The sequence below is a fragment of the Sardina pilchardus genome, chromosome 15, assembly GCF_963854185.1.
Source record: "Sardina pilchardus chromosome 15, fSarPil1.1, whole genome shotgun sequence".
Taxonomy (NCBI): domain Eukaryota; kingdom Metazoa; phylum Chordata; class Actinopteri; order Clupeiformes; family Clupeidae; genus Sardina; species Sardina pilchardus.
The window spans coordinates 23,592,482-23,604,722 of record NC_085008.1 but is presented as its reverse complement, the minus strand read 5'-3'; the positions used below and the strand labels follow the sequence as shown (position 1 = coordinate 23,604,722).

General features: G+C 39.5%; 2 protein-coding genes across 3 annotated transcripts; one reads left to right on the top strand and one right to left on the bottom strand.

Moving 5' to 3' along the window:
- Positions 1–1,520: 1,520 nt before the first annotated feature.
- Positions 1,521–4,152, bottom strand: micos13 (mitochondrial contact site and cristae organizing system subunit 13). The gene is made up of 4 exons (XM_062555831.1): positions 3,992–4,152; positions 3,180–3,336; positions 2,202–2,253; positions 1,521–2,110 (listed from the first exon to the last, which is right to left on the bottom strand). Exons 1-4 carry the CDS (start codon positions 4,018–4,020, stop codon positions 2,013–2,015), a joined length of 336 nt encoding a protein of 111 aa, XP_062411815.1. The 5' UTR covers positions 4,021–4,152; the 3' UTR covers positions 1,521–2,012.
- Positions 4,153–6,084: 1,932 nt separating this feature from the next.
- Positions 6,085–10,285, top strand: hsd11b1la (hydroxysteroid (11-beta) dehydrogenase 1-like a). Of its 2 annotated transcripts, none has more exons than XM_062555829.1 (6): positions 6,085–6,424; positions 7,503–7,633; positions 7,722–7,925; positions 8,141–8,234; positions 8,569–8,734; positions 9,088–10,285. In XM_062555829.1, exons 1-6 carry the CDS (start codon positions 6,337–6,339, stop codon positions 9,269–9,271), a joined length of 867 nt encoding a protein of 288 aa, XP_062411813.1. In that variant the 5' UTR covers positions 6,085–6,336; the 3' UTR covers positions 9,272–10,285. The 2 variants fall into 2 exon arrangements, with proteins under 2 accessions (XP_062411813.1, XP_062411812.1); XM_062555828.1 differs by having other exon boundaries at positions 8,569–8,767.
- The last annotated feature ends 1,956 nt before the right edge of the window (positions 10,286–12,241 follow it).

The window sequence follows — 12,241 nt, the reverse complement described above, 5'->3', positions numbered from 1 at the left end:
TCAGAACCTAATATATGCTTCATGCTTCATGACTGTGGTATTGTAGAACCTAACAGCCCACCGAATGAAGGAACTGTGGTAGTGCTCCTTCGCACACAATGGATGGATGTATACAGCAAATCTGTTGCTGAAGGATTGGCTTAGCGTCCTCACTGTGTTGTGCAGTGGATGAGAGGTACTGCCTATGATGGATGCAAGTTTGCCCAACGTCCTTATGTGTGTGTGACAGGTGTGAAAGCTACAGACTATGTGTCCAGAGATCATTATGTGAAAACAATTTAGAATTCAACCCTCACCTTCATCATGTCTTAGAGTCAAAGAGAGCCAACACCTATAAAATGTCTGGGGCAGTCTGATGACTGGATTGGCCTGGTCTGGTGGTGAGTGACTCAGCCAAGATCAAGAAGTGAGAGACAGTGAAAATGTTTTATAATTGTTTTGTATCTAATGGAATCTAATAGTGGCCTTATGTACTACATTTGCAGGTGACTCAAAAGTGTGTAAATGCATTTGCCAACTGTCGGAGTGTTTAACTCAGTGTTTTTCAACCACTGTGCCGTGGCACACTAGTGTGCCGTGACACATTGTTAGGTGTGCCGTGGGAAATTATCCAATTTCACCTAATTGGTCTAAAAAAGAGTGAATAGAAATAATTGTCTTTGTGTTCATTTGATTCCTATTCAAGACATTTGGACAAGAATGACTTGATATCGTTAATGCGGGCTATACAGAGTTTTATTTAATTTCATTTTCAATAAAATTTCATTTTATTTAAAATTTCCGGCTGGTGGTGTGCCTCAGGATTTTTTCAATGAAAAAAGTGTGCCTTGGATCAAAAAAGGTTGGAAAACACTGGTTTAACTACCTGTTGCTCTTGGTATGCTGTGCACATTTGACCCACAATGCTATACTGCCCTCTAGTGTTGCAACAGCATAAGGATTTTGTGCAGTATAAGACAATCTGCATCTATCTGTATCCAATGCTACATACTGGGCAGAGAGAACTCAGCAGAGAATTCAGAAGGCTGTCGGTTAAAAAGTTGTTAAATCCCTTAATCAAGAAGGAGGAGTCTGTTGTTTTTCAGATTGATTTAAAAATAAATAACAAGTCTACAATTGGATACCAAATCATTGAGCTGCTAAAATGAGAGAAAATATCTCTCACCTCATAGGCTACCAACAGAATTCCTATAGGATAGTAGCTCTTTTCCATTTCAACTTTGGAGGGAGGCAGTGGTCCTGCCTGAACACCAAACTACAAGCAATAAGACCTGCTCACAGTGTGGCAGAAATGCCATGAAGATATTATGTGGCATTACATTGTTTAGTAAATTATGTTAAGGTAAAAAAAAAGGCCTTTAAATGAATAATTGTGATAAATGTTCTTTATTGATTTTGTAGCATTGCCGCTATCTTGTTAACATCTATCTGACAACTGACTACTGAATATCTCTTCGTTCTCATTCTCTTCCGCAGACGTTGCTTTCCGGTGTTTAAAGAACAACTAATGTTACACCGTGTGACATGATAAAGTTTATTAATCATGAAAATAAGAGCTAGCTGGTTATTTACAAAATAGAGTTGTATTTGCTGTAAAAAAGATGTGTTTTGGTTGGGAGATATAACCAAGTCCGAGTTAGAATACAGCAAACATATACTGTACCACTGAACATTCCCTGATAAACAAAACTGTGAAGACAGAATTCACAACAAACATGTGGATTTAAATAAATGACCGTCTCATAAACTTAATGCTCTTAAGCATTTTTGTGTTTTTCTTCAATTTCCCCCCTAGGCAAAGTGAGCAAAAATGTTACAAATACTATAGAGGATTTTGCATTCATCTAATCCCAGTGGAGAGGTATCCAATGAATTAAACTATAAATAAGTCACTTGTACACTGTATTGAGTGAAAGGGGGGCGGGGTTTTGTGAATGGTAATATAACCCAATAAGCTTGAGACCAAAAAGAACCTGATCGGGTAACTGAGTGTCAAAGGGAAAATACAGTCTTCACTTGGTGAGATCTTTCAGGTACTGCACGCCTTGGCCGGTATATTCGGTTGCTCTGGTTGGAGCGACGGAGAGTGCATGGATAGACTTCTGTACTCCTACAGACAAAGAGGGACGAGATTTGAAAATCACACAATTCACAGAATGGCATGTAGACTGAAGGCATGACCAAGTGTGGGCAACACTCACCTGAGTTCCAGGCTTGAAGTGGAGAGAACTCTATTTTAGGTGGTGTAGGCAACTGTACCCAAGAGAGAGAGACGAAGCTGGTTAGTGTGGTACAAAAGCAGGGAAATACAACACATCCACAAAATGAAATCACTTTGGGTGGATACCAGTATATGGGAAACCTATTAGGAAGGTAGGAAGGTGAGAATTTACTGTGAATGAATACCATCTCGCTCTACAAATTAACACTTTTGTATGCATTCAGCAAACCACCCACATTTCAAAAGTCTTGATAGACAGAGAGGAATATTCTGGAATGTGGAATGGATATTTGATAGTTCATGCACAGCCCTGAATGTAAAAAGTTTTGTCCAGGAGTAAATAATTGGTTTACTGATTTTATGACCCCCTGAAAAGATGTGTTAACATATGCAGCACTGCTGCAAGTACTGATCATCAAAGCTCAGACACCAAAAGCCACTTCAGACACCAATTAGTGTAGTGATGTCTAGATGATCACAATGTGTTCCATGCTTAGATCTCCATTTCTGAGTGATTCTTGAAACAAAAAAGGCATATAATCAGATAAACACCCATTCTGTGTGATATTATATTTATATTAAATATATTTTGTCAAGTAAATTGACTTGACTTGCATTCGTACACTTCATGTTTTCATCATCTCATCCTTATAATCTGTCAGTAAGTAGCTGAGAACTTAATTAAATGAATAAACATGAAGTCATTAGATGGATGAGCTATGTAATAACCATGTAAATAGTTTCTTGTGCCTATTTTTGTGGCTCAACTGGTTCAGGGTGCATTCTCATCAAAATATGCAACTGCCATTGGATTGTATGCCCTGCCCAGACTGGAGTGCTATCCTTTATCGGTTGGCTGTTGATGGGTGGGTGAAGGACACCCTGGCTAGCCAATTCGGTCCCCTTTCTCCCATACCTACTAAAACATCTTGTAAACCATAGGCCTGCGCCTTTTTACCTGAAGTCCAAAGTACTTCATCCATTCGTCCACTGCAGGAGGGATGGCAGCTTTGGCCTTAGCGAGGACGACTGAACCCTCCTCACTACCCCCCAGCAGGCCAGAATCATAGGCAACATAGATAGCTCCACCAGCAATGGTCACCTTTGTAGCAAGCCTGTGTCGTACATGGATATAGTTATTTTTCGCAAGGCAGCAACATTGGTAGACAGTATCATTAGTTTATGATGCTATACCGCTACTGTTAGGTCATTTTAGTATGTGTCTACAAAAATTACAACACCAGCACAGATGTAGGCTGCTTTGCTTCAGTGCTTCTATTCAACAGTACATTGTGTGATAACTAACCTATGCCATTTCAACCACACCCTTATTCACTTTGGATAACATCTATACCTAGCTGCACTGCCTATTTTAGGCAATATTCACGGTGTGTGCGTATTGTGACTGGCTGCAATCTTGAGCAGCGACTATATACACCGTTATCTGTGAACTACGCTATCTGGCTGGATGGCTTGCTAACATATCGCAAGCTTTCTCTATGGTCTATGTTAGGCCAGTAATATTAGCTTGAGTAGCGTTAGCGAAGCTAAGGAGCCTACAACATGCGAGTTTATCTACGAAGGCTTTGCTTCAAAACATAAATGAATGAACTGAATGCATTTGGGTGTTAAAATATTTTTTACGATGAACATAAAGAGTTATCACTAGGTTATCGAGAAACACCTTGACAGCTTGCTAACTAACGTTAGCGTTAGCTAGCTAAAGTTAACGTTGCCTACACACAAAAAAGACTAATCGTGTACACTTACTTGACAACAGGCAAAATTCTGGCAGCCATTGTCCGACAAAAGTAAACTAAACTAGTCACCAATTCTGATAAATACAGCAAAAACAGCTACGAAATCACCGGACCAGTTTCAACCAGCCCCATTCACTGACAAGGACATGAATCCACAGGAGCAGAGTAGTGAAGTCACTGTGAGGTTTGACAGCTATCTGAACAACAACTTCGGCAGATTCGTCAAAACGTAGTAGCCTAAGTAGACACTTTCCCGTCAAATCAAATAGGCCTGTCAGTCTGATAATCTTGCTGCCACTACATATTTAGTCACTTATATAATATCTATAACTTTGTATATTCTGTTTATTATATGTGAATCCTATGCACAATAGTTAAAACTAGATGTAGGCCTTCGCAGCACAAAATATGAAGACCGCCCAGTCCTAAAGGCCTATCTCCGCAAAAAGAAATCACTCTTGCCAATCTGTACATCTCCTACTGACCTACTCCATCCTGTAGTAGGCCTATTCTTGCATTGACTGTGTACATTTGTGTTTGTGTGTGTGTGTGTGTGTGTGTGTGTGTGTGTGTGCGTGTGTTTGAGAGAGAGAGAGAGAGAGAGAGAGAGAGAGAGAGTGTGTGTGTGTGTGTGTGTGTGTGTGTGCATGCGTGCGTGCGTGTGTGTGTGTGGGCGCCTGCATGCGTGGATGTGTGTGTGTGTGTGTGTGTGTTTGAGAGAGAGAGAGAGAGAGAGAGAGTGTGTGTGTGTGTGTGTGTGTGTGTGTGTGTGTGTGTGTGTGTGTGTGTGTGTGTGCATGCGTGCGTGCGTGTGTGTGTGTGCGCGCCTGCATGCGTGGATGTGTGTGTGTGTGTGTCTTATGGCCCCCCATGAACAGAATTCCACGAAACTCAGCATGCATTCAGAGGCTGTCGATGATGTTACATAGCCTATCAAATTTGCATTTGATGATGCAAAAATTTGCTATTTTCATCATGCACTTTTCCATTTTTAACTAGGTAGAAATAGCGCTACTATAGGCAAATGAGTTGTTATGGGATGGGTTGAGATGGGCCCTTGAGACCAAAATACAAAACATAACCTACCCGGTGCGGCAGGGATCAAAACGAAAATCAATGGTTCTGTGTCATCCGTGCCACCGAGTTTTCGGAAAATTCCGGAAGAAAAACTCACTAAATCTATATTGCCGCTGCTTCGCTTGTGCCGCGGTCATAATAATCTGAGTTTAAAGGCCTCCCACAATCACACTGTTATTCCTCTGTTGCATCAATGTCAGACCTTTTTGACTGAGCATAATTATAGGCCTATGTTGTAGGTCAACATATCTAGAATAAGGCTAGTTGATCTCTGTATATTGTGACAATTCTCAGGGATTCTATTAGGTCGTTAATCAGAAAAAGATAATGTCAACATCACCCAGCAATTATATCAATTCTCAGGGTATGGCAAAGAGAGGGATACTATTTTGTTTTTGTCTTTTTCAGGTCCCGATTTGAAGTCACTTATGTCCTGTATGAAACGTAATTCCTAAATAAATAATAATGATATAAAGAGATAAATGCATATACACATACATGAATAAATAACTATGAGTAAACAAAAGAAAAAAAAGATGCATGTATGTAGGCCTACTATAGAACATATGCTTATACTATAGGCATAGCCTAAGTGTGACAATTCTATAGTAGGCTATATAGAGCCTATTGTGTGTTGATGCATTTTGATAGCCATTTCATTACATCAAGGCAGTATAATGTAATCACGATGTGATGTAATATTGTCATCAGAAATAGAAATATCTTTACACTTGTAGATTGGAAATGGCTGGGCCTATTTCCCAATAGGTTAATCATTTTGAGTAGGCCTATTTATCATGCCTTTGTTTGCCTTTGTATGGGTTAACAGAACTTTTCAGTTACTTCAGAATTGGATCGACTGCTTATCTGTAGCCTATTTGATAAAAAAAAATGGCCTAATGCCAAAAAAAAAAAAAAGTCCAACAGAGTTGGCTGCAAATCAGTCAGACGTTTTTAGAATTCCGAAAATTGTCACTCATTAGACTCCGCCTGTTTTAAAATGTAACGCATGATAAGCCTAATCTGCAACAGTAGGTTGTTCTTCAGGCTCAGGCATGCCCGTCAGATTCCTACTTGGCTTCATGAACGTTAACCCTGTCTGTGCTGATGTTGCGTAATTGACAATATACTGTAGCCTGCTTAAAGATAGACGTTAAGAGTAACACTAGACCTAAAGAGTAACACTAGCAGTTCTGTCTTTTCCAATAAGCTATCCTTAATTTGTTTTCCCCTCCTCGAAATCCAAGTGGTTAGCTGCGACTCTTCTGAAATTCGGAAATGAGGCGTTCTTTAAAACTTTTTGCATTGGGAAGTATAACTGCAGCTCTTCTTGCACTGTACATGAGAGGACCAACCTTCAATGCTGGTAAGTTGGGTACAATATTTTTCTAATAACTCGAATCGACTTCGAAGTTCTTGCAGCTCGTGTATCGTGCCTATGCCGTTGAGGTGACAGGTGCTGCGGACGGGAACTGGCGCTTCTGGTACAGGCTATCACGCAGAGCTGTTGTTGAAAGCTAATCGAGTCGAGTTTCGTGTCATGCGATTTTAACCATGCAGGGCGGAGACAATTGCTTGGAGGTTCGTGTGTTGCTTTATTCATGTCGTGTGTGAAGCTGTTTGCATTAATTACTTGAAAATGCGTGAGAGGCCTGTTCAAGCGTTGTTGTGAACATTTGGATCCCAGAAATTGCGTAAAGATTGTTTGGCGGCGTTATAACGGTCATAATGAGCAATGTAGTCCACTCAGTTAGCACTTTATTGTTATGTGATGCGTACAGTAGCTTACCAGTAGGCCTACTGTCATATTTTCCTGCATTCTTGGGAAGTGGAATAATTGCCTAGTCTATCCTATGACAGACCTTTATCCATGTATTCTTTATTTTTATTTTTAGGCTAAATGTTTGCTTTCAACTGTCGTTTCCAATAGTTTGATTCTATATTGATAACTAGATTCATATGATCATATAATTCATACCATATCATCACCATATGTAGATCACCATATGTAGGCTATTGTATGATTTTTACCTCTCGCTTTTTCTTTAACATGAAGGCCTATTTGGATGTCAGCATCCTTAGGGACACAAACGGTCCACTTGATGATCACATGTGAGGACATCTCAGTTGATGCTCACAAGGGAAGACATGTCAAATTAATTTGACCCAGTTATGACTGGTCTGATCTGTGAACACAATAGGCTTATTCATTAACACGAAAGCCCTGAGCTTAAGGCATATCTAGTAAATCATTTTCTTGCATAATCCACTTTTATTGTCATAATGATACCTGACCACTATTGATATAGTCAAAGACAACTTAGTCTAACAAGTAAAACATGTTTATGTTGGAGAGTGCCTGAACATTACAGGAATGGGGATGTAGCATGTTTTAAAGGATGAGAGCTTGTTCAACAGCATATCTGACCTTTGACCTGTCTTAGAGTCCTTAAAGGGGGCCCGGGTCTTGGTGACTGGTGCCAGCACTGGCATTGGAGAGCAGGTTGCTTACCACCTTGCCAAAGCAGGTGCACAGATTGTTATCACCGCAAGGAGAGGCAATGTTCTGGAGCAGGTAAGTGGGGTTAAAGCTGGATTGTTTTGTGATAAAAAAATAAAAAAAGTTTCTTGCTTATTTTGATTCATTTTGTTTCATGTATCAGGTGGTACAAAAATGCATGAGTATGGGGGCTCAGAAAGCTATGTACATCCCAGCGGATATGTCAGAGGCGTCCGACCCAGAGAGAGTTGTAAGGTTTGCAGTAGAGCAGCTTGGAGGATTGGACTACCTAGTGCTGAATCACATCGGACCCAGTCCCTTTGCCATGTGGGATGGAGATGTTGAGCATACTAGGTGGTTAATGCAGGTATATTATTTCTGTTTACATTATTGGTGTTTAACATGTGTGTATAGGTCCAAGTTGGTTGTGACCAGTTAAGGTTAATATATTAGTGTAGATCGCTAGGTAGGTTTTGTCAATCAGTTACCCTTCTTAGTGGGAATTAGCCACTACAGATTGGATGATGAATATGTTTTAATGAGGGGCAATGCTGAAATGCTAATGCGGTTTCTCTCTGAAAGGTAAATTTCTTAAGCTACCTGCAGATGGCATGGAAAGCCATCCCAACTCTTGAGCAAAGTAAAGGATCGATAATAGTAGTCTCCTCTGTGCTTGGTGAGTCAAACACAGTATTAATGCATCACTCTTCACCATGTATTGCATGAAATTGGACTTTATTATATATGTCTGCAATAACACCCAATAGATATCTTCTTAGTTAACCGTGGAAAAATAGTGATGCTTCGGGGTGATTTTGACCTATTAACTTTGATTAACTTATTCTGGGATACAAATGGCATATGAGTCCGGTCCCTAACTCAGCAGCTACTGTATCTTATCTGTATCACATTATATCAATGTTTAGTTACACTGAAGAGATTTTAGGTGTCGTCTTTCAATGTTGGAAAATACCTAAACATGGCTCATTACGACAGCTATGGTTTTACAGGTAAGATGTGCACACCATTTGTTGGTCCCTACACTGCGACCAAGTTTGCCTTGAATGGTTTCTTCGGAACAATGCAGCATGAACTGGCTATGAAGAAGAGCAATGTGACTGTCAGCATCTGCATTCTGGGGCTGATTGACACAGATTCGGCTATGGAGAAAGTCAGGTTGGCTGTTTCAAAGTTACCAGACATCCTCAGGTTATTATTTTGTTCATGTTTATGGTATTTGGGAGACACTTGTTCAATCACTTGTCCACAGCGATTTACATTAGTTGAAATATATAGTTGAAAAGCCTACAATTAGGCCTAATGATAATAGTGATAATAACAATATTAGTAATAGTATCATTATTAAATATCAACATATCAATGATATGTTGAACAAAAACCATAAACATACAAATCATAACTCTGTAAGAAAATTCATTAATTGATTCAGTACAAGGCGAACTGATCTTGAAACATCCATAGCCATTTGCTGCTTTTTTAAAAATGATTTATTTGGTGTGTGTTTCTAGAGGGTATACCAACATGACGGCGTATCCGGCGAGTGACGCAGCCTGGCAGATCATCACAGCTGGAGTGACCCGGCAGCCGGAGATCTTCTATCCTTGGTACGCCTACTACTCCAGCCTCTTCAAGGACTGGTTTCCCTTCTTCAGAGACATGGTCATCCGAGGGTTTTACCATTACGAGCCATAGAGAATGATGGAGAGAAGATCCATATCCTGCGCATGTGCGCAATCACAGCAGGAAATGTCATTTTGTTTTTAGAATTATTTATTGTTTTTGTTTTTTTTTTCAGAGCTATTAGAGCCCATTTTGTTATAGCCTAGTTGCGTATTTCATTCTCTCATCTATGTCTAATTTTGAAGGTACACTAGGTAAGATCGTTTACCTAGCAAAGCCATACAGCATAGCCATAACGAGTCGCTAATGAGAGAACCAGTCTTGCAACTTCAAGAATATTGGACCTGAATACATCTCGTGAGAATTGTAAAACATTACCTTGTCAGTAGATAAAGCTCTTTGAAGATAGGTTGTTACTTTTTCGCCTCCACACCAAACGCGTTTTCATTGTGTACAGGGGGACCAAGCCATGAGAGGCTATTTACAACGGCAGAGTAATATAAATACATTGCGACTCCAGGGGAAGTTGCACAGTCGACAAAAATGCTTGAAACGACATTAACTCCTACAAATACCTCTGAATAGTGCAGTTCTCTTTTTTTAGGCTAGGGGGTGCAATAGCACTATCAAAGGCCTTTCAGCATGAAATTACCCCATTCCAAATAGATCCCTATTTCTTTTTTTAATCTTTTTGTATTACTTACTTTTACTAATACATTAACACTTCTGATATTTTATATTTCATTTACATTGCCGCAACATATTGTTCTACATATACATGTATATTTGTCCAGGATACTTGAAACTCCGATAATTGTGACTTAACCTACAATCAGGGAGGAACTGAAATGCTTTTTATTTGCCTTGCAGTGAACATAAAACTTGAAAAACACTGTTCATTCATGTCAATCAAGGATAGCTGAACCGGTTTGCCCCCTTGTAACAGCAGAGTGCATGTTTCCACTCTGGGGCTTGCACTGGCCCCTTTATGGCTAAAAAAAATGGGTTTGTTTTCTGACAATGATCACATCACTTGTATTGTTATTCCAGTAAATCTGTTTGAGAAGGGTCTTCCCTTTCATCATAGCCTGTGGGTATTTTGATATTCATTTTTACAGGTACAGATTGTTTTTAATATGAGTAAAATGTTTAGAAAAAAGGTTTGTTGTAGGCTATATATCTTCAGGGCAGTGAACTGAGAACAGAAAGTGTGACTACCACATTATAGTTGTTCATGAAATAATAAAACCTGAGTTCAGGCCACTGAGGTAATACAAAGCATAAAGAATTGAGCGAACATGGCATCTCCCAATTTGACTGTTACATCTATTCAGCAGACTCCACAATAGACATTTATTCAGACAAGTTCTTTCACGCTCTGTGCCCAGGTTAGCATGAATATCCCGTATAAAACAGAAATATTATGACAACAGCTGGGGCTACCAAAGGTTAGAATGCATCTGTAGTTGCAGATTAGTTTGTTACAGTTGAACTCTCACTGTACATTAACATAATTGATTCGAAACAGGTTTATGATAGCAAGGGCAAGACATTTTCAGCATTACACGGCATTACGGTCTTTAGAAAGAATTCATACCCCTCTGTGGAAGATGGAAAGGAGGTGACCTGCAGAGATATCAATGCAGAGCATCTTTTGGATACATTTCCTGTTAAGACCAGTGTGAGACTGGGATACAGTCTGCGTTTAATTTCTTGGTCGCAATGGACTGGATAATTGCATCAGTTACGGCTGGTTAAAAACCCTGTCACTCTGGGAACAGCTTCATGATTTGGACTATGTACTGTACATGACTTGGCTCAGCTCTTGCACACCCACTGACATATAAATGAGAGAATGGATCTTCAGGTTTACAGTGAATTACAGCACACTGGTGGGTCTGCAGAGGAGTAAAGCTAATGTCAAAGTAGGGGTAACTGAACACTGTTTTTGATACAGTGATGATGAGGCATGAAGGGCATCTAGCCAAGAGAGGCTATGCTCATGGAAGCATGGATGTACTGTACTACATGTTTGGTGGGAGATTTTGTTATGGTATCACTAAGGTACGTGAGGCCAAAGAGGTCAACCAGAGCCTTAAGAACATGTACAACTCTGTTGAACTCTTTAGTTCTTTCATTACATAAGACTTAAATATCCACCTAAATATGTTTTCACATATACAAAATTGTCCCCAAATGTTTTCACATTTAGCCTTCAGATGTGTTACTTTGAATGCAACATGTTATAGGAGAACCATCTCTTGGACTGGTCTTTATCTTGTCCTGTGAAACCTTTGAATGTGTGCATTCTTGCATTAAGCCTTTGAGTAGCCATTTTGCTAAAAATACATTATACAAAAATATAGAAAAGCTCCTCTGGATCCAGACGGTGATCCGGATCACTCCCACAATTTATTGTCATATTCCTTGGGTCATTTCAGACCTTTCCTGAAAATTTCATCAAAATCCATCCTTAACTTTTTGAGTTATCTTGCTAACAGACAGAGAGACAAACAAACCCTGATAAAAAAAACATAACCTCCCTGGCAGAGGTAATGAGAAATGTGCTTATTTACTTATACTTATATTTAATGCTACTGTTAATTTGTCATTTGTTTAGATATGAATGTCAAATGCTGTATGTACTGTAAAGTCCCTCCCTGCTTCTCAACTGGTTTACATGTGATGACTCAGTATGTCCTCAGCATGGCAGTGTTTCTCTAGTTTGGTCACTTTGAAAGGCCTTCTGTTTTGGAATATCTCCCCAGAAAATTGTTCCCTAGATGAACAGCAAACCATATTACCCTCCTACTACACAGATGCACAGATTCACATTTCTGTTAGTGTAGTTGGCTCAACATCAAAAACGATGCGAACTTGTAGATACCGGCAAACACATTACTTTAGATAGCCTGGCCTATACACACAAACAACCATTTTGAGAGTTATTTTGTCTCTCAAGTATTTTACCAGGAAAGTTACTATAAGGACTATATGAAATGTTGTTGACAAATGTTATGGCCACATCTGTGCTGAAATCTG